Source organism: Nuphar pumila, chromosome 2 (genome assembly GCF_984573655.1).
Source record: "Nuphar pumila chromosome 2, dmNupPumi1.hap1.1, whole genome shotgun sequence".
In the NCBI taxonomy this organism is placed as follows: Eukaryota; Viridiplantae; Streptophyta; class Magnoliopsida; order Nymphaeales; family Nymphaeaceae; genus Nuphar; species Nuphar pumila.
Genome location: NC_143250.1, coordinates 24,589,916 through 24,610,373, shown reverse-complemented (window position 1 = coordinate 24,610,373; position 20,458 = coordinate 24,589,916). Strand labels below are relative to the sequence as shown.

Below are 20,458 nucleotides of genomic sequence, written 5' to 3'. Positions count from 1 at the left end.
TTCACACAAATCTGTGAAGTCAGCCTTAGCATAGCATTCCGTGAAGGTTCTATTGTTTCTCTCTTTCCAAATGGCCCACCAAACCATTAGAAGATAGTTTTTCCTCATATCAGTAGTGAGGAGAAGGATAATGAAAACCCTAAGAGAAGGTACATTCCTTGGCCCCTAACGTTTTTGCTATTGTGAGGGTCAGCAACATTAATCTTTCTCAATATCATAACCTTAATTAAAGCTATAGACAATTATGACCAGTTACAATATTACATAACTACCACTCATTAATGGCATCCCAAAGAAAAGAAAAAAAGTATATCAATATTACAAGTATGCTACTCATAGGTGGCAATAATACAAATTCATGATTACAAAAATGCTGCAGAGCAATACATATTTTAACATTTTTTATTAGGACACAAGCATGGTTGGGGAATAAGAGAACACATCATGAGTGACTCACCATAAAAAGCAATCTATATATGCAATAATGGCAAGAGAAGGGCAATAGTATATAACAACAGCTTGGCGGTCTCTTTGGTTGGAAAGAGAAAATGAGATACTTTCATAAACAGGAGTTATCAATATAGTCCCCTTTATCCATAATCAGTATGATTCTGTACTACACAAGAATCCATGACTTTATAGAATATAATTTACCTTAGCTTCAACTTGTCATACACTTAAACATAATCACACCAAATGAAGCCTTTCATGTCTTACATCTAAAACTATGAGTTTTGTAGCTAATCACTCATCAGTCATGGTGCCTTTACCAAGTATTTTCTACTTTTTTTCTATCAAGAATGCAAGCGTAAATATAGTAGTAGCCTAAAGATCTGAAAAAATCAAGCTCTTCAGCAACAAAGAATGGCTCATATGGGCCCCACCAATCAAATGAAATAGTCCTCTTCATCTAATAGGTTATAGTGACTTCCACAGATTATAAGAGTGCATAGCCATAAGCACAAGAACTAAATGCCCCCAAGCTTGTTATTGGATACATAACTACACCAAATCACACTTGATAAAAGTGAAAACTGCCTTACCTCCACATCCGCTTCAGCCTTTGTTGCAAAAGCTGTGTGCCCCTCTTGCCAAAGAAATTCACGGCTCCTGTCATCGGTTCAATTATAATTAGAACACAAATAACCACAACTTTTGCTAATCACTAGTCCACTAGTTAGGTATCAGTTTCAAATTTCTAAACAGGTAAGCCTTCACCACTCCGAAAAGAAAATAAAAGAAAAGGAGCACCAGTTGTAAAGTGCTCACATTGCAAGAAAGAAAGGTCCCACTGCACTATGGATTCTCCAAGCACACCAAAAAAAAATGGCGGGACACTACAGTAAATAATGACAAACATCTCACACTATACAAAATGACAAGAGGCACCATCATTCCCAAATGCTTCTTCCAAGCAGTGGACTAAAAAAAAAGGCAACAAGCCACAGAGATATAACAGAGATACATTGCCTGAGAGGCGCACATACAAGAGAGAGAGAGAAAGAGAGAGCACCACATATCCATTTTCAGAGATGGATAGGGAAAATCCACACAAATAGAAACTAAAACAAATGTACAGTTTAACTGAAAAAGAGGGTCAGAAGTTCAGGGCTATGCAGATAATAATAATAATAATCGACATCATAAAGCTCAACATAATTATATACGTACACTATGCTAAGAACATTAATCTAGGATGTCACTTTTTCAATTAATTAATAAAAGGATAACTTTCACGCAAAGAAAAACACATAACAAGAGGAGGTCAGAAAACATCAACATCACAAAACAAGGGACATTCCAGAAGAGTGGTCTGTCTAAGGAAAACCATCAAACATAGGATGAAGTGGGTGATAAAACTAAAATGTGCTAAGATCTGATAGCTGGTCTCCATCCAACCAGGAGAGCAAAATCTGATTGAATGATATGCAAGAGATCCAAGACTACCAGGTGAGGTTATAACTATTTTACCTGCTAGAAAGTGCAGCCAGAGCCACATCAGACAATATCAAAACCATTCCACCAACCTTTTTGTTGAAGACTAAGCCATTGACATGCCATATCAACCCTCATTCCCGAGGCACAAACCGGTATTGTTTATAATTTGCATTTAATTGTGAAATAATAACATACCATCTAGAAGAAGATAATAGATATGAGCTGTATCTTCTCAACCTAAACCACACATGTATTCGCATGTAGTGACACACAAGGTCTAGATCATGGTTTCCAGACTAGGAAGCGGAAGAGGGAAACGATACGGGAAGCGGAAGCGAGAAGCGATGCATTTTAAAATGTATAGGAAGTGGGAAGCAAGGAATAAGAAAAAAAAAAGCAATATAAGAATTGAATGTGAATCAAAATGGAACACAAATAAAAGCTAAAATAAAAGTGACTATTCTTAAATTTTATGATTTTTGGGTGTAAGAATTAAATTTTTAACAAAATTTAAAAATAACGATTGCCAATTTAGAAAAAGCACATGGAAGTGAGTAAGAAGCATGAGAGGAAACACATAAAAAACATGAAAAGTAGAGTGAGAAAACATATAGGAAGAATAGATGAAGCGTGCAAAAAGCATAAGAGAAGCATGGGAGAATCGAGATTCCTATCAAGTTTCGGAACCGAGGAGTATTGTGCTTCCGAAGCAAGTTTTTGAGAAGCGGGCTTCTTACCTATCTAAGAAGCTACTGGTAACTTTGGTCTAGATGTCTCGTCATAAAGTTGGTTTTCTTCAATTATAAAAGTTTGATACATTGTAGACTTTTAGTTTCCCAAAAAACCTACTTGCACATCTAAGTCACAAGCTTAGAAGCGAAGGCCCCCGCGACGTAGCTTGGGGTAATCACAAAAACTGAAAGCAAGACTTTTAAGCGCGCAAGCAACTCACAACACAAGCATAGGAGCGGAAGCAAGAGTACGCGCATGCACAAACACAAAGAGAGCAAGGAGGCAAGAATGCATAAAACTTCTTTTATAACAACTTGTAAGCAGCGTACATAAAGAGGGGGAGAGAGGAGCCCGGTACACGAGGTGCTTAAGCCAAAAGGCCATATCTGGCACTAGAGAGTGTCGAAGAGGTATATACATCAGAAACAAAAAGGTGAAAACATGGTGGTCTGGAACATGCTCTCCCGCCAAAGTTGGCACCGTCGTCGACACCAATTATTCATGGTAGTCCTCCACAAGTTGACGATGATGAAGCATGTGGGTAGCTTTCTCCCAGGTGGCTTCACATTCTGGTAGACCTTTCTACTGTACTAGGTACTTTTTGACTTCGCCAAAATAATTATCGGAGTGGTTGAGGACGAATTTTGGTTCTCTGTCTGGGATGATGACCGTTGATGGTGTACGTTGCCAAATGGGAGCACGTTGAGGCATGCTCTGTTGAAGGTCTCCTTCATCTTTGTGGAACGGCTTCAAGTTGCATATATGGAAGACCGGATGCACTTGAAAGTTCGATGGCAAGTCCAGCCAGTACGCCAAGTTTTCAAAGCGCTTGGTGATGGTGGAGTTATCATACTTGTGAATGAAGTCTCGATGGTAGCACCAAAAGATAGTTGTGCAATCAGAAAAGAGCTTCACCAACACTTTGTCTCCAACACGAAATTTTGTTGGCCGACGTTTCTCATCCGCCCATTTCTTCATGTGCTTGGTTGTCTTGTTCAAATACGCCTTTGTTAACTTTGTATGATCCTGCCAGTTCCTGACAAACTGGTATGTATAAAGCGCTTTGCCACGTCCTCGCGCGGCAAGTGAGTGCGGAGTCTACGGTTGTTATCCGGTTGCAACTTCGAATGGACTGTCACTGGATGACTCACTCTTTTGGAGGTTGTAGAAGAATTGAGCAGCATCAAGTAAATCAACCTAATTTCTTTGATTGGCACTGACAAAGTACCGCAGATATTCCTCCAGCATGCCATTGATTCTCTTTGTTTGCTTGTCGGTTTGGGGGTGAAAACTTGTGTTGAAATGCAAGTTTGTCCCAATCAAGCGAAATACTTCTCGTCAAAATTTGTCAGTGAAGCAGGCATCACAATCACTGATGATGCTCTCGGAGATTCCCCAATATTTAATCACATTCCGCACAAACAACTTTGCGGTATGGGCAGCTGAGCAGGTGGCAGGGGCAAGCACAAAGATAGTATACTTCAAAAACATATCCACAACCACGTAGATAAAACTGCAGCCTTGAGTTTTTGGCAAGTTCACAATGAAGTCCATGGTTATGCATTCCTACGGACGGCTTGGCATTGGTAGGGTCTCTAATAGTCCACCAGGTCTTTGGTTTATGGGTTTATCTTGTTGGCAGATCAAGCAAGTCCACACATAAGCATTCACATCATCGCGTATCTGCAGCCAATAGAATGCACATTCTAACAACGCCAAAGTTCTTTATTGTCCTGGGTGACCCGCGCAGGTGGTATCATGGCACACATGTATCAAGCACCTTCGTAGAGTATCCTGTCGCGGAATATATAGACGATCGCCCGTGGAGCGGAGCAAATCGTTCTCCAACCAAAATCTTCGTGTCCTTCCTTCTTTTATCAACACGATCAGTTGTTGGGTCGTTCGATCATTGTTCAAAGCTTCTCGAACCTGCTCAAGAAGATCACTCGTTGGTTGCCTAACATTGTTGTCCCAAGCGAGCAAAGCTGCAAGTTTCACCTTTCGACTCAAGGTGTCAACACCAACATTGGTCCTGCCAAGCTCGTACTCTAGGACCATATCAAATTCTGCTAGAAAATCTTGCCAGTAGGCTTGTCTTAGACTCAGCTTCTTCTGAGTTTGAAAGTAGCTCGTTGCAACATTGTCAGTGTGCACAACGAATTGCGACCCCAAAAGATAGTGTCTCCATGTGCAGAGACAATGCACGACCACCAACATCCTGCGCTCGTGCACAGTGTATCGACGCTCGACGTCATTTAGCTTTTGACTTTCAAATGCAATGGGATGTCCTTCCTGGAGCAACACCCCTTCAATTGTGAAGTCAGACATGTTAGTCTGCACTTCAAACGGTTGTTGACAATCTAGCAACCTTTACACTGGTTCTTCTATCAGGGCGCACTTTAACTCATCAAAAGATTTTTTACATGCATCAAACCATAGCCATCGTTTGTCTTTCTTCAACAAATCAGTGAGTGATGCAACGATTTGTGAATATCCCTTGATAAATCGCTGATAGTAATTGGCAAGTCCCAAGAAAGAACATAATTCAGGAACCTTAGCAGGCGGCTCTCAAGCTTGAATAACTTTAATCTTCTTGTGGTCTATTTTCAGTGTGCCCCATCCCACAATATGGCCAAGGAAGTGAACTTCCTTCTGACCAAATAGGCACTTCTCTCGCTTGACATATAGCTCGTGGTCCTTCAGAGTCTGAAACACAATCTGAAGGTGTTGAATATGTTGCTCAATAGAGTCATTGTACACCACTATATCGTCCAAGTACACGATGCCAAACTTATCAAGGTGCGGGTAAAAAATTTTGTTTATCAGGATTGAGAAGGTTGCGGTCGCGTTCGTCAGGCCGAATGGCATAACAAGGAATTTGAACGCCCATATCGTGTTACATAGGTTATTCTTATTTTGATTATTGTTATTTTGGCCATCCTGTTGATCCTGGTTCTGCTGGTTCCCACGGCCAACATTCTACGCATTATCATTCCTTCGATTGTCCCTTCGATTATTATTGTTACGGTCATTTTCATGTTGTCTACCTTGAAATGCCGTGTTGTTCCTATCAAGCTCGGCAAGCTTCTCCACAACAACAAGCGTTGTAACGAGAGTTGGAGGATCATGTCGAATGAGTTCTATGGCTGCCCACCCTTGTGACCTGTGACTGAAGTAGAACAATTGATTTGCATCATCCATGTTTTCGATGTCCAACATTATCAAGGAGAATGCCTTGACATAGTCATGAACTGACCTTATCCACTTCAATGCCAACTACCTATTGCGGGATAATTTTTCTTGATTTTTGAGTAAAAAAGTAATCGCGTAACTTTTTCTTGAGGTTCTCCCATGAGACTATCGCGACGAGCCCACGTCGAACATCATTTAAGTGACATCTCCACCAAAGAGTTGCTTTATCTGCAAAGTACATTGTTGTGGTGCACAGCCTATCTGCGTCTTCCTCTATCCTAGCAACTTAAAGAAATTGCTCCAACTCATAAATAAAGATCTTGAGGTCCCTCGAGTTTCGAGTACCCTTATACTTTGTGAGCTCAGGTAGCTTGAAATGTGGCCTATCTATATGCGTCGCAGCCCCACCAGTGGGGACAGTTCTCAATTGTCGCTCCAACTGATCATTCTTCTGTCGGACAACATCCATTTTCACAACCATGATGTTGAACCGACCCAGCATATCATCTCTTGGTGGTAAAGTCATCCACCGAATCCCCAAATCTAGTGGCAAGACTCTCCACAGAGTCTTTCACCCCCTCTACTGTCGTCGTGATCTCCTTGTTGAGATCCGTAAAAGCAACACAAGTTTCATTGACCAACTTCTCCACATTAGTCACTGTCTAAGTCAGCTCGGCAACATCACGCGCAATAGCTGACACACGATAATCGATCATAAAGTCTTCTTCAGGAGGAACCATACTGCCTGAAGGAGTCATGACATTTCTCTTCGAGGCCATAATCACAAACACTGAAAGCAAGCCTTTTAAGCGCACAAGCAACTTATAACACACGTGCAGGAGCGGAAGCAAGAGTACGCGCATGCACAAACACAAAGAGAGCAAGGAGGCAAGAATGCATAAAACTTCTTTTATAACAACTTATAAGCAGAGTACATAAAGAGGGGGAGAGAGGGGCCCAGTACACGGGGTGCTTAAGCCAAAAGGCCATATCTGGCATTGGAGAGTGTCGAAGACGTATATACATCATAAACAAAAAGGTGTAAACATGGTGGTCCAGACCAATCACAATCACATGATAAAACATGTTTTTTACAAAATAAAACTTGTAGAACATATCTATAAGACTATCCACAAAACTTTAAGAAAATGTTAAAAGGATAGCTATCTATCTATATATATATAGCATGGCCAAACAAGTGACACAAGGAACCTTCACCTAGCATGAATATCCCATGTTGGCATGCACAATACTTTATGGACATGGTCAAACCAGTGCCAGATGCAATCAACATTGTGTCATTAACATTATCTATTTCTTTTTATGTTCCTGATTACTTACTATGTATTCACTTGTGCTGTTTTTTTTTTTATTTTGACATTTCAATTTCCATTTTGTTTTATTAATTCATGTTTTTAATTACAGTGATTCATCAAGAGTTTGCACTTGGGATGATACTCATGTTTTACTATAGTAGGTCAAGAATTTTATGTGTGCATGTACAACCATGTGATGCATCCGCCCCATTTTCAGCCCACCGCGGACGCCAACGCGCGCTCAAGGTATGTCAAGAGCGCACCTTCCATCCCCTCCTTCGAACTGGTTGCAGTCCCTCCTCTTGTTGCCACAGGTTCGAATTCGCAACAAAAGGTAGCTGTCAGCCTCAACGTGCGACAGCACAACGCAGCAGCAGCAGCGCATGCGTTCAGACCGCCTTCCGCAGCAGTAGCACCTCCCGCGCATTCCAAAGCAGCCTCAAGCAGCCCGATAAGGCCGCACGCGCAGCAGCAGTTGCTGCGCCAGCAGGGCACGTCCCTTCTAATTCGGCGCCCCACGTTCCCTTGCAGGCGTGTTTCTTCTTCATGGGCGAGATCAGATGGAGGGTCTTGAACAAATGCCACCAATACGTGTCCAACAGTTGCAGCAACCGACCGGCCAGCTCAGCAAAATTGCCCCAGGCCCTCTTGTGCGCCCCAAATGTGTTTAGTGTTTTCTATTTCTATTTCCTCAAAGGCTTATTTAAGCCAGTACTGTACATAGGGAGGTTATCAATGAATCAAATATTATTTGAAAAATAGAATTGCCATTTTGGCTAAGTCTTGCAAGACTTCTTCTTTTCTCCTTTCGTTGAAACGAGGTTTCAGCACAAGGCCGTGAAATCCTTCTCATTGTGTCACTTCGACTCACGCAAGTGTTGTGAGGCACTTGGGTCTGCTTGGGCCAGCAACAATGATTGATCAACGGTGTTGGTGGAGTAGGTGCACGCCCGATGAGCCAAGGAACCGGTCGGAGGTCTAGAGGCTTTCTTGTTCCTCCACCAAAGGAGGTTTACAACAACGGGTTGATCAAGATGCGGTTCATGCTTTCGAAGCTCATCAAACAACCACGTACGAGTGCTGCAACACGGTAAGCACTCTTTCTTCGTTGGGTCTCCTCCTTTGCACGGTGGTTAATGCTTCCTCGTGAAACCTCCCTTGCAATAGACTCAATGCCTAGTCAGTAGGACGGTTGCATCAAACTTGGGCCCCACGCATAGGTTGAACGCATCTGCAAGCCTCAGCTTGCATTCCTCGTGCGTCGAGTCAGCCATTGTCGACCAGAGTTACTGGAAGCGCCTATACAGGAGGGGAAGCACGCTTCCCCGATACACGTTTCAGAAGCGCGAAACATCGTGCTTCCGAAACGCACAGGGAAGCATCCTTTTTTTTTAGAAGCGCGTTTCCCTTTTATGGGAAACGCGCTTCCCCCTCGCTTCCTTCTTTTTCCATTTTTTTTTATTTTTTATTTATTTATTATTTTTTTGCTTCCCCTCACTTCCTAGGTCGCTTCTGGTTCGCTTTCGAGACGGTTCGTGATTCGCTTCTAAGTTGTCCCACGCTTCCCGCTTCCTAAAATTTTGAAAGTGCCTCGCTTGCCGCTCCCGCTTCCTCGACTGGCAACCATGTTGGTGACTAACCCGTAGGCGTCGGGTTGCTAGCATGCACCAAACCTACTATGGTTCCACACGTCACCCTGCTAGTGAACCTCCCCTAAGGTCGCAACAAACTGTACGGGGGCCACCTACGGTTCTAATGCCTTCAGAGGTCCCGATCCCTGTAGTGTCGTTCCTCTGTGCACCGCACCCATGCAGACCCCCCTTGCAGCCTGCGCACCACCTGCGCGTTGTAGTCTGCGCACCTCCTCGACGCGTTTCAGCCTGCGTGTTGCTCCAGTGCGCTGCAACCTGTGCATCTCCATTGTTCGTGGTTGTAATAAACCGAAAAAAAATTAAACTTGGATTCGGGTCGGATCTGGACCCAAATGGAAGCACCGCCTCCCATGTTTTGAAGACAGCGAGGCAGGGGTTTCAAAGAGAACCCCTGCCCCCCCTTCTTCCTCTCTCGGTCTCTCTCCCCCGACCGACTCTCTCTCTCTACGCTGTCGAGCGTTGCCATCGACGCCCCCCTCCTTTTGACGAGCACCTTCCGGTAGCCTCCCCAGGTACGCCCCTTCTCTCTCCTCTCCCATCTCCGTCCCTCCCTGTGACCACCGACGTCGGCGACTCGCCGCCGGCCACCGCCTTCGTCCTGGGTGCTGCAGCCGCCGATGATCGTGCCTCTGACTGTCTCCCACGCTCTCCAAGAACCTCCATCGGCTGACGACCCCGTTTCCCGACGGCCACCTGCGACATCGCCGCCAACCTCCCGATTGGCAGTCGGTTGCGCCACAACCCCGACGCTGGAGCTGTCGGCGCCCCTTCCACTCAGCCTCTCTCCCTGTTACCTTGACCTTTTGATCGGCTATCTCGTTTCTTCCGACCACCTGGCGTCTACAGCTGTCGACGACCCTCCACCCGCAGCACCGATGCCTCCCCTCTGATAAACCCTCGAAAACCCTTTGTTCCCGACCATCGCCGCTTTTGCTGAGGCAGCTCAGCCGATGTTCGTTGTTGCTTTCGTCTATGCTCGCATTCCGACGACTTCCCCTGTTGTCGTGGTTTCCCGAGGTAAACCCTCCTATCTTTTCCTTTCTCTTTTGTGAGGGGTTGGTCGACAGGGGGCTGAGCCCCCTGTCATCACCTCCTATCGGCAGCGGGGGGTAACCCCCTGCCTTTTTGTAGTCGGTCGACAGGGGGTAGGGCTGAGCCCCTGTCACCGCCTCTCGTCAGCGGGGAGGGGGCTCTACCCCCCATCCTGTGTTCGGCAGGGGGCTTCGCCCCCTGGCTCGCGTTTCTCGATAGGAGGCGAGGTTCACCTGCCTTCGTCAGCAGAGGGTTTCGCACCTCTGCCTTCTGTTGTTTCCCGGCAGGGGGCGAGGCCTCCCCTGCCTTTGTTTTGCTTCTCGACAGGGGGTTGCACCCCCCTGCCTTCTTTTGTTTGCCGGCAGGGGGCAAGGCCCCCTGCCTTCAGTCGTTTTCCCTGCAGGGGGTGGAGCCCCCCTGCACTCTTGTCGCTTCTCGGCAAGGGGTTCTGCCCCCTGCCTCTTGCGTTTTGCCAGCAGGGGGTTTTGTCCCCTTGCCTCCTTTGGTTTCCCAGCATGAGGCGAAGCCCCCCTGCTTCCTTGTTTTCGAGCAAAAGGCACGGCCCCCTGCACCTCGGTTGTTCTCTGGCAAGGGGCTATGTCCCCTTGCCTTGTTCTTGCTGCCGGCAGGGGCCTGTCTCGTTTCTCGCAGGAGGTTGTGCCCCCTGTCTTGATTCGTGTTCTGACAGGGGGTGTTCCCCCTGTCTTGTTGTGGCAAGTGTGGCGGGGAGCCTCTGCTCCCTCCCCTGCCTTTCTCTGTTCTGGCAGACAGGGAGTTCCTGCCTTTGTTGTTGTTGCCAAGCAGGAATGAGGCCCCTGCCTCTGGCACCCTTGTATGTAGGATGCAGAGTTTCTGCCTCTGCCTCCTGCAGGCAGGAGGCCGTGCTACCTCTGTCCCTCTTCTGCAGGGAGCTGAGCTCCCTGCCTACCCTCGTATCGGGGTCTGGTACTGCTGCAGGTCTTACCAGACCCACTTCTCATTTGTATTTTGGCATGCTAATCTTTTTAGCATCACAGGTTGAACGGTGGATCCTGCTCGCCTTTCATGGATTGAGCTCGTGCTTACCTACGCCGCTGGCATACGAGGACTGTCACCCTTTAAGGTAGGGAAAGATTGCACGGAAGACTTGGATAATTGAATTAAGTTCAATTAATTAAAAAGAGACCATTAAATAAATATATATATAGAAATATATATATTTATACGAGTACGCATTTAACTCAAGGACGCGGTTTCGCGATCCTGGTCTTTTACTTTGCCAACGTGCATCGCGCAAAGGTTCTGTGTTGCACTCCTGCTTATAGTCTTTACTTTGCCGTCGCGCTTTGCGCCAGGCTCTTGCTTTTGCATATGTGTTGTTACTGCCTTGCTATTGCAGATGACGCTCAGGTTTTCGCTCATTGCATACGCGTTTGAGGCATCCTCGTGGAGGATGCAAGACACATCTATCACTCCCTCTTGCGACAAGAGTTCAATCGGGAGCTGGTGATGCACGTTCGTCTAAGGAGAGGGATACCTCGCAAGGATCCTGGCTCTTCGTGTGTGCAGTCCTGCAGAGTCGACTTGAGATTTTAGAGAGCTGCACAAAAGCATCAAAGACTGCCCCAAATCGAAGCATTTGGAAGGATGTGATTGGATGGTTCTGCTCGCCTTTTTGGCATATCTCGGGTGATCCCGAATTGGGGATTCGAGCGAACTTCTTAGCGGGTGTTCTGTTGAGAAACTCGTATCCCGTTTATCTAGGCCGGTATCTAGTCATGCGAGACATGTAGATACTCCGATAGCGGATGTGATTAGAGAAAATCACATGCATAATGTTGGCACAAGGTACTGTTGTTTCAAAAGATAAAGTAAAGTTGATAAACTTTATATCTTTGTGAAATTCTATTAAGGAGCTATACCCCCCTTCATCCTAGAGTACTTGTAGTCGTGAACGACACGTCTAGTACTGCGATGATCGGATGAGACGGTCGTGCGACCTCGGACAATGCTAAATGACAATGTTGTAATCACATAAATGGCCTCACATTCGCCTTCACAGGCAAGATGCTCAAGTGGTTTAAAGACCACAATATAGAATGGGTCGTTAGTTAAGCAACCCCTAACGCACCCATTCACTTCTTGTTGTCTGTCAAGAGAGAGGACAGAGCGGTACAAAACTCCAATGGACAGGTTGTTAAATACCACCCCACGGGCAATAATGCGGCCTCCTCAGTCATTGAAGTAAGGGGAAAGGGGCTACAATAGTTAGCTCAACACTTCTGCAGAAGTTGGATGCATCCGTGGCACTGCTTATCTGCCTTTGGGAAATCCTCTATCGGCTAAAGCCGTCCCCTTTGGAGCGGACTCAACTAGCTATTCGGGTTATTGAAAATACATAGAATAACAGATGCCCAAACTAGTCTCAGTTGTTTCTACGTTTTGTCTGCGCGTACCCGCAGGCCAGTAATTATCGAAACATAAGGTCTGTTCACACTGGTCGTTGGATCGTGAGATTCGCTTGCACTATTGATTCGCTTGCACTACTGACTCGCTTGCACTATTTATCTGCTTGCATTGCTTACCTGTTTAACTGCATATCTGCTTTAAACTGCATAACCTACTGAATTAAATGTACTTAATTCAGTTTCTTGTAGTCTCTCTTGTGCACCTACTAGTTTTCCGCGAAACTAACCCATTATATGGTTACAGGTGATGATTAGGTACTCTACGGGCGATGGCGCGATAGTAATATGGCTTCAAGACTTCTTCCTGCACTTAGCTCGCGTCCTGGACGCTTGGGTTTGTATCGGATTTTCCTTAGGATATGTGAATCTTATGAATTTTGGTTCTTTTGGCTAACGTGCCCAAAGTGTTCAGTTTGCCTTATGATTTATCAAAAGAAAAATCTTTTGCTGATTTCATAAACAAACTCTGAAGGAAAGAGATATTTCTAGTCTCTTGCCTATTTTTCTGAAAAGGTTTGCAAGTTTGAAATTTGGGGCATTACAACTTGGTATCAGAGCTAAGGGAAGTAAGGATTCTTGACCAATGAGCATCTGCATCGCGCTGTGAGTATACGATTTTTCTTGCTTTATAGATGTTTTTAGCGTTGTTAAGCTAAATGGCTTGACATGTTATGCTTACGTACCAGCATTGCTGGGTTTTTTGTAAACTACTCATGTTACGCATAAGTAGTACAAATGTTTTGGCTTCTTTTTCGAGTTTTCTCAGATTTTGATCTTTGGTACCCCTTGTTTACATTAAGGATGGTAAAGAACTCGAACCAAGATTCGGCTAACTAATGGTCAAATATTAAGAAAAATTACACTAATTTGTATTTGTACTAATTTAGGCCAAGGTAATTTCGCGGACGAAATTCGTTTAAGGAGGGTAGAATGTAATAAACCGAAAAAAAATTTAAGTTTGGATTTGGGTCGAATCCGAACTCGGACCCGACCCGAACCCAAATGGAGGCACTGCCACCCGTGTTTTGAAGACAGCGAGGCAGGGGTTTCAAAGAGAACCCATGCCCCCCCCCCCCTTCTTCCTCTCTCGGTCTCTCTCCCCCGACCGACTCCCTCTCCCTACGTTGTCGAGTGTTGCCACCGACGCCCCCGTCCATTCGGCGAGCACCTTCTGGCAGCCTCCCCAGGTACGCCCCTTCTCTCTCCTCTCCCATCTTCGTCCCTCCCTGTGACCACCAACGTCGGTGACTCGCCACCGGCCACTGCCTTCGTCCTGGGTGCTGCAGCCGCCGACGATCGTGCCTCTGACCGTCTCCCACGCTCTCCAAGAAGCTCTATCGGCTGACGACCCCGTTTTCTGACGGCCACCTGCAACATCGTTGCCAACCTCCCGATTGGCGGTCGGTTGCACCAAAACCCCAACGCTGGAGCTGTCGGCGCCCCTTCCACTCAGCCTCTCTCCCTGTTACCTTGACCTTTCGATCGGCCGTCTCGTTTCTTCCGGCCACCTGGCGTCTACAGCTGTCGACGACCCTCCACCCGCAGCACCGGTGACTCCCCTCTGATAAACCCTCGGAAACCCTTTGTTCCCGACCATCGCTGCTCTTGCCGAGGCAGCTCAGCCGATGATTGTTGTTGCTTTCGTCTATGCTCGCATTCCGACGACTTCCCCCGTTGTCGTGGTTTCCCGAGGTAAACCCCCCTCTCTTTTCCTTTCTCCTTTGTGAGGGGTTGGTCGACAGGGGGCTGAGCCCCCTGTCATCACCTCCTGTCGACAAGGGGGTAACCTCCTGTCGGCAGGGGGGCTAACCCCCTGCCTTTTTGTAGTCGGTCGACAGGGGGGTTGAGCCCCTGTCACCGCCTCTCGTCAGCGGGGAGGGGGCTCTACCCCCTATCCTGTGTTCGGCAAGGGGCTTCGCACCCCTGCCTTGTGTTGTTTCCCGGCAGGGGCGAGGCCTTCCCTGCCTTTGTTTTGCTTCTCGGCAGGGGGTTGCGTCCCCCTGCCTTCTTTTGTTTGCCGGCAGGGGGCAAGGCCCCCTGCCTTCAGTCGTTTTCCCTACAGGGGGCGGAGCCCCCCTGCACTCTTGTCGCTTCTCGGTAGACGGTTCTGCCCCCTGCCTCCTGCGTTTTGCCAGCAGGGGGTTCTGTCCCCCTGCCTCCTTTGGTTTCCCAGCACGGGGCGAAGCCCCCTTGCTTTCCTGTTTTTGAGCAAGGGGTATGGCCCCCTACACCTCGGTTGTTCCCTGGGAAGGGTCTTTGCCCCCTTGCCTTATTTTTGCAGTCGGCAGGGGTAGAGCCCCTGCCTGTCTCGTTTCTCGCAGGGGGTTGTGCACCCTGTCTTATTTCGTGTTTTAACAGGGGGTGTTCCCACTGTCTTGTTGTGCAGGTGTGGTGAGGAGCCTCTGCTCCCTCCCCTGCCTTTCTCTGTTATGGCAGACAGGGAGTTCCTGCTTTGGCTGCTGTTGCCAAGCAGGAATGAGGGCCATGCCTCTGGCACCCTTGTCTGTAGGATGCAGAGTTCCTGCCTCTGCCTCCTGCAGGAAGCAGGCCTTGCTACCTCTGTCCCTCTTCTGCAGGGAGCTGAGCTCCCTGCCTACCCTCGTATCGGGGTCTGGTACTGCTGCAGGTCTTACCAGACTCACTTCTCATTTGTATTTTGGCATGCTAATCTTTTTAGCATCACAGGTTGAACGGTGGATCATGCTCGCCTTTCATGGCTTGAGCTTGTGCTTGCCTACACCGCTGGCATACGAGGACCGTCACCCTTCAAGGTAGGGAAAGATTGCACGGAAGACTTCGATAATTGAATTAAGTTCAATTAACAAAAAAGAGACCATTAAATAAATATATATAGAGAAATATATATATTTATACGAATATGCATTTAACTCAAGGACGCGGCTTCGCGATCCTGGTCTTTTACTTTGCCAACGCGCATCGCGCAAAGGTTCTGCGTTGCACTCCTGCTTATAGTCTTTACTTTGCTGTCGCGCTTTGCGCCAGGCTCTTGATTTTGCATGTGTTGTTACTGCCTTGCTATTGCAGATGACGTTCAGGTTTTCGCTCATTGCATACGCGTTTGAAGCATCCTCGTGGAGGATGCAAGAGACATCTATCACTCCCTCTTGCGACAAGAGTTCAATCGGGAGCTGGTGATGCACCTTCGTCTAAGGAGAGGGATACCTCGCAAGGATCCTGGCTATTCGTGTGTGCAGTCCTGCAGAGTCGACTTGAGATTTTAGAGAGCTGCACAAAAGCATCAAAGACTGCCCCAAATCGAAGCATTTGGAAGGATGTGATTGGATGGTTCTGCTCGCTTTTTTGGCATATCTCGGGTGTGTTAAAATGTAAAACTGTACATATATGTATATATAATAATATTATATTATTATATATATATATATAAATACATTTTTAATTTCTTTCTTTTCTGTATTTTTTTCCTTTATTTTTATTTTTTGTTTTTATGTCATCTAGTTCAGTTTGAACTAGAATGACTGTTGCTAGTCAAGTCCTGTCCAGACTTGACTAGCAATAGAGCTGTTGGACTGACACAGTCCAACAGCTCTTAATAGAGCTGTTGGACTGAGCTGTTGGACTGTGCCCAACAGCTCTATTGAGTCCTCTTTCAGCTGTGTATATAAAGGGGTGCAGCCCCTCTTGTATTTTACTCCAATGCTTCTTAAGCAATTGGTTTTTCATATCAATAAAGAATACATTTTTTATTTTTATTTTGTTTCCAGTTATACCCTTTTTAAGGGTTATGCTTTAGTGTCATTCTTGACACTTGCTCTTGTTAATCAAAGCTCGTGTTTCGAAGATCCCCATTTCATTTCATGGTATCAGAGCCGCGGAAGTACTAAATCTTGAGGAAAAGCTGCCTCGGTTTTCGTGCCCGTTTGCAAAAGTGTTCGCCACTTGAAGAGAAGTGTTTTATCACTTCATTGGAGAAGATTTCACATCTTGTTGTATTGTTTTTTTTTTTTCTTTCTTTCTCATTTTTCTTCTTGTTTCTCTTCTATCCCTATTCTTTCTCTCCTTGTAATCGATGGATGACAATGATAAAGTCACCATCATGCCTATGAAACTAAGCGATACGAACTATGTAACATGGGCTTCAATCATGAAGCACCATATATGGGGAAAAGGCTTATGGGGGATTGTGGATGGTTCCGATTCGGAACCTAAGCTATCTCTTACTAAAAAGGAGGGAGATAAAGAGGTCCCTCTATCGGAAGAAGAGAAAATCAAGGCTATTGCCTCATACGAGAAGAAATGGAAAGAATGGAGAATATCTCATGCGAAGATAATGTCATGGCTTATCAATAGCGTTGACATTAAAAAATGCTCAAGTCTTGCCAAATTTGATCATGCCGATAAGGCATGGGAATACCTTAAGAATATGTATTCCCTTAAAGATATTGCACACGTGTGCAACCTCCAAGAAAAAGTTCGAATGATGACACAAGGAGACAAAACTATTCGTGAATATTACAATGGGTTGTCCGAACTTTGGGAAGAACTTTCCCTTTTAGAACCAAAGTGGCATTGTGCCGAAGACATCGAGCTTCGTCAGAAACAACTCGATGCTGAACATTTTTACCAGTTTATCACTGGATTAAGGCCGGAATTTGAAACCACTAAATCGGCCCTACTTCACAGGGGAAAAATTCCTTCTATTGTTGAAACTATTGAAGAGTTAACAATGGAAAAAAATCGTCTCCGGAAAGGTTCTTTAAAAATTGAAGATGATTCCGTTTTAGCCGTGTCTAGACCAGGGAATCATGTTCGATCATATAGGCCTCCTCACTTTAACCGACAAAATGGTGACTATGATAAGAAGAAAGTTATTTGTCATCACTGTCATGAACCGGGACACTACAGGCCACAATGTCCCAAACTTAAGGAACTGAAAGAAAAAAGAGCTGCAATTGCTGGATCGGAGCCTAAAGATCAGGATGCACCAGTTTTCCTGGCCCAACTAATGGAGATTCTTCAGCCTCTCATCAAAGGTGCCTCTTCCTCATCTGAAGCTTCAACCGGCGCAGCAGCCTCATCTTTTTCTGATTTAGGTAAAATTTCTTGGCTTCTTGACTCTGGTGCATCTTTTCATATGACCCCAAATAATCAAAGTCTATCCAAATGTGTTAAAAATAAAACAAGTGTGTCAAAGGTCTTTACTGCTGATGGGACTTCTCTTGAAATAGAAGGAATAGGAAATTTTGAAAAAATTTATAAAACAAAAAAATTTTTTATTCCAGAAATTAGACATGTTCCCAAATTAAATTTAAATCTTTTATCTGTATCTCAAATTTCTGATTATGGGTGTAATATTTCTTTTTCTTCTCATGGTTGTTGGGTACAGGATCGCCAGTCAGGCAAGCTGATTGGGGAAGGCCATAGAGAAGGAGGGCTCTATTACATGGATTTTTTGGAAATGCCGAAGAAAGCTTTTTGTTATAATATTCAAAAAATAGAGTTGGAACTGTGGCATAAGAGACTTGGTCACCCACATATAGCCAAAATCCAACATTTTCCAAATCTAGGGAAATTTTGTAACTCTGAATCATTTGATTGTAAAGATTGTATTCTCGGCAAAATGAAAAAATTACCATTTCAGAACAGAACCTTTTTCTCTTCAAGACCACTTGAATTAATACACTCGGATGTTTGGGGTCCTGCACCAGTAATTTCTAAAGGAGGATTTGTTTACTATGTTATTTTTGTCGATGATTTCTCCCGACATACGTGGATGTACTTTCTCAAACATAAGTCTGAAGTATTTTCATACTTTCAAACTTTTCATAATATGGTTAAAAACAAGTTTCAAAATGATATTACTATTTTTCGCACAGATTCAGGGGGAGAGTTTTTATCCACAGATTTTCAAAATTATCTTAAATTGCATGGCATCACACATCAAAGATCTTGTCCTTATACACCTCAACAAAATGGACTGGCAGAACGAAAACATCGCCATATTATAGAAACCACTAGAACTTTATTAATAGCAAATCAAGTCCCTAAAGACTTTTGGGCAGAAGCTGCCTTAACTGCCACCTATCTCATTAATAGGATGCCATCTTCTTCGTTACAAAATATCACTCCCATTGAAAAACTTATGAACATTTCTCCAGACTACTCTAGATTAAGAATATTTGGGTGCAAATGTTTCATATTTACTGACAAAAATGATAAACTTTCCCCTCGTGCGATTCCCTGTGCCTTTTTAGGATATGCTGAAAACCAGAAAGGTTATAGATGTTTTGACTTCAAAAATAATAAACTATATGTGTCTAGAAATGTTTCCTTTCTTGAAAAGGAGAGCTTCTTTGATTTTAGAAAATTAAAAGACGTCACTGAGTACTCCTTTTTGCTAGATCTAACATCAACATCTGATGAATATGACCTTGATTGTAACTTTGATGATGATCACAGAATTATTGATCTTAATGTTGAAAATGAAGAAGTTCATAGAGATACTAGTATTCAATATTCCAGGCGACAAGAGTCTAATACTCCATGTGCACTTGAGAAATATTCTAACATTCCAACTAGACAATCATCCCGAATCTCGAGGCCTCCAGAAAAGTTTGTATCATACGAGTCTTTCTCACCCACATATAGGGCAGTTATTGCATTAATTCACTCATATGAAGAACCATCCACATATTTTCAAGCAAAAAATGATATCAAATGGATAGAAGCCATGAAAGCTGAATTAGATGCACTTGAAAAGGCTTCTACATGGAATATTCAAGATCTTCCTCTAGGGAAGAAAACTATAGGATGTCGATGGGTTTATAAAATTAAAACCAAGAGTGATGGTACTCTTGAAAGATATAAAGCCCGTTTAGTAGCCAAAGGTTATGCCCAAGAATATGGGATTGATTATGAAGAAACCTTTGCTCCGGTGGCTCGTATGACTACTGTCCGAACCTTAATTGCCTTAGCTTCTATCAAAAAATGGTCTATTTTTCAAATGGATGTCAAAAATGCTTTTTTAAATGGAAAGCTAGTTGAAGAAGTATATATGGAACCCCCTCCTGGTCTAAGTATTCCTAAGGGTAAAGTCCTTCGCTTAGAAAAAGCTCTTTATGGACTTAAACAAGCACCAAAAGCTTGGTATGATAGGTTTAGTCGTGTTATGATTGATATTGGTTTTCAATTCTGTTTAACTGACACTGCTTTGTTTATTAAGAATTCTGATGCAGGGATCATTGTGCTTCTTCTCTATGTGGATGATATGATCATCACCGGAAGCGATAAACAGGGAGTTGCAACAATCAAAACACTTCTTAAATCTCATTTTGAAATGACTGATTTGGGCTTGTTGAGATATTTTTTAGGCATTGAAGTTGCTTATTCTCCTAGAGGATATTTATTATCTCAGACTAAATTTGCTTTTGATATTGTTTTCAGGTCTGGTATTACTGATGATAAGAAAGTTGACACTCCAGAAGTTGTTAATGTTAAAATGAAGATTGATGATGGAGAACTTCTTGCAGACCCTACTCCTTACAGACAGCTTGTCGGGGCACTTTCCTATCTATCCATTACCAGACCAGATATAGCACATGCTGTTCATACAGCAAGTCAATTTCAACATGCTCCTACTTCTGTTCATATGGGAGCAGTCATGCGTATTATCAGATACATCAAGTCCTCTCTTTCACGAGGACTTTTCTTATCTTCCTCCTCTTCTCTTGATTTAATTGCATATACTGATGCTGATTGGGGAGGTGATCCCAATAACAGACACTCAACCACTGGCTTTTGTGTCTTTTTAGGGGAATCATTAATCTCGTGGAGGTGTAAAAAGCAGCAGAAGGTATCTCTCTCATCCACCGAAGCTGAATACAGAGCCATGGCAACCACGACCATGGAAGTAGTTTGGCTCCGACGACTGCTTGCTGACATGGGAGTTGAAGCAACAAAGGCTTCACAAATGTTTTGTGACAACAAAAGTGCGATCTACATTGCCAGTAACAGAACATTCCACGAACGCACCAAACACATCGAAATGGATTGTCACTACGTCAAAGAGGAATATCTACACGGGATAATTGATCTGCCATATGTCACTTCAGAATATCAGTTAGCAGACTTCTTTACAAAGCCTCTCGCTGCTCCCCGATTTCACTTTCTC

General features: G+C 44.4%; 1 protein-coding gene across 5 annotated transcripts in view; it reads right to left on the bottom strand.

Annotated features, from left to right (window-relative positions):
* Positions 1–20,458, bottom strand: part of LOC149845050 (proline--tRNA ligase, cytoplasmic-like) — a 137,869-nt gene that overhangs the window by 56,020 nt on the left and 61,391 nt on the right. For all 5 annotated transcript variants that reach the window (XR_016430167.1, XM_089995475.1, XM_089995472.1 and 2 more), the window contains exon 7: positions 1,044–1,110. Coding sequence is in view for 4 of the 5 variants with exons in the window: in XM_089995475.1 (XP_089851601.1) it covers positions 1,044–1,110 (67 nt within the window). In the remaining variant the exon portion in view is untranslated. The remainder of the gene's footprint in view (positions 1–1,043; positions 1,111–20,458) is intronic.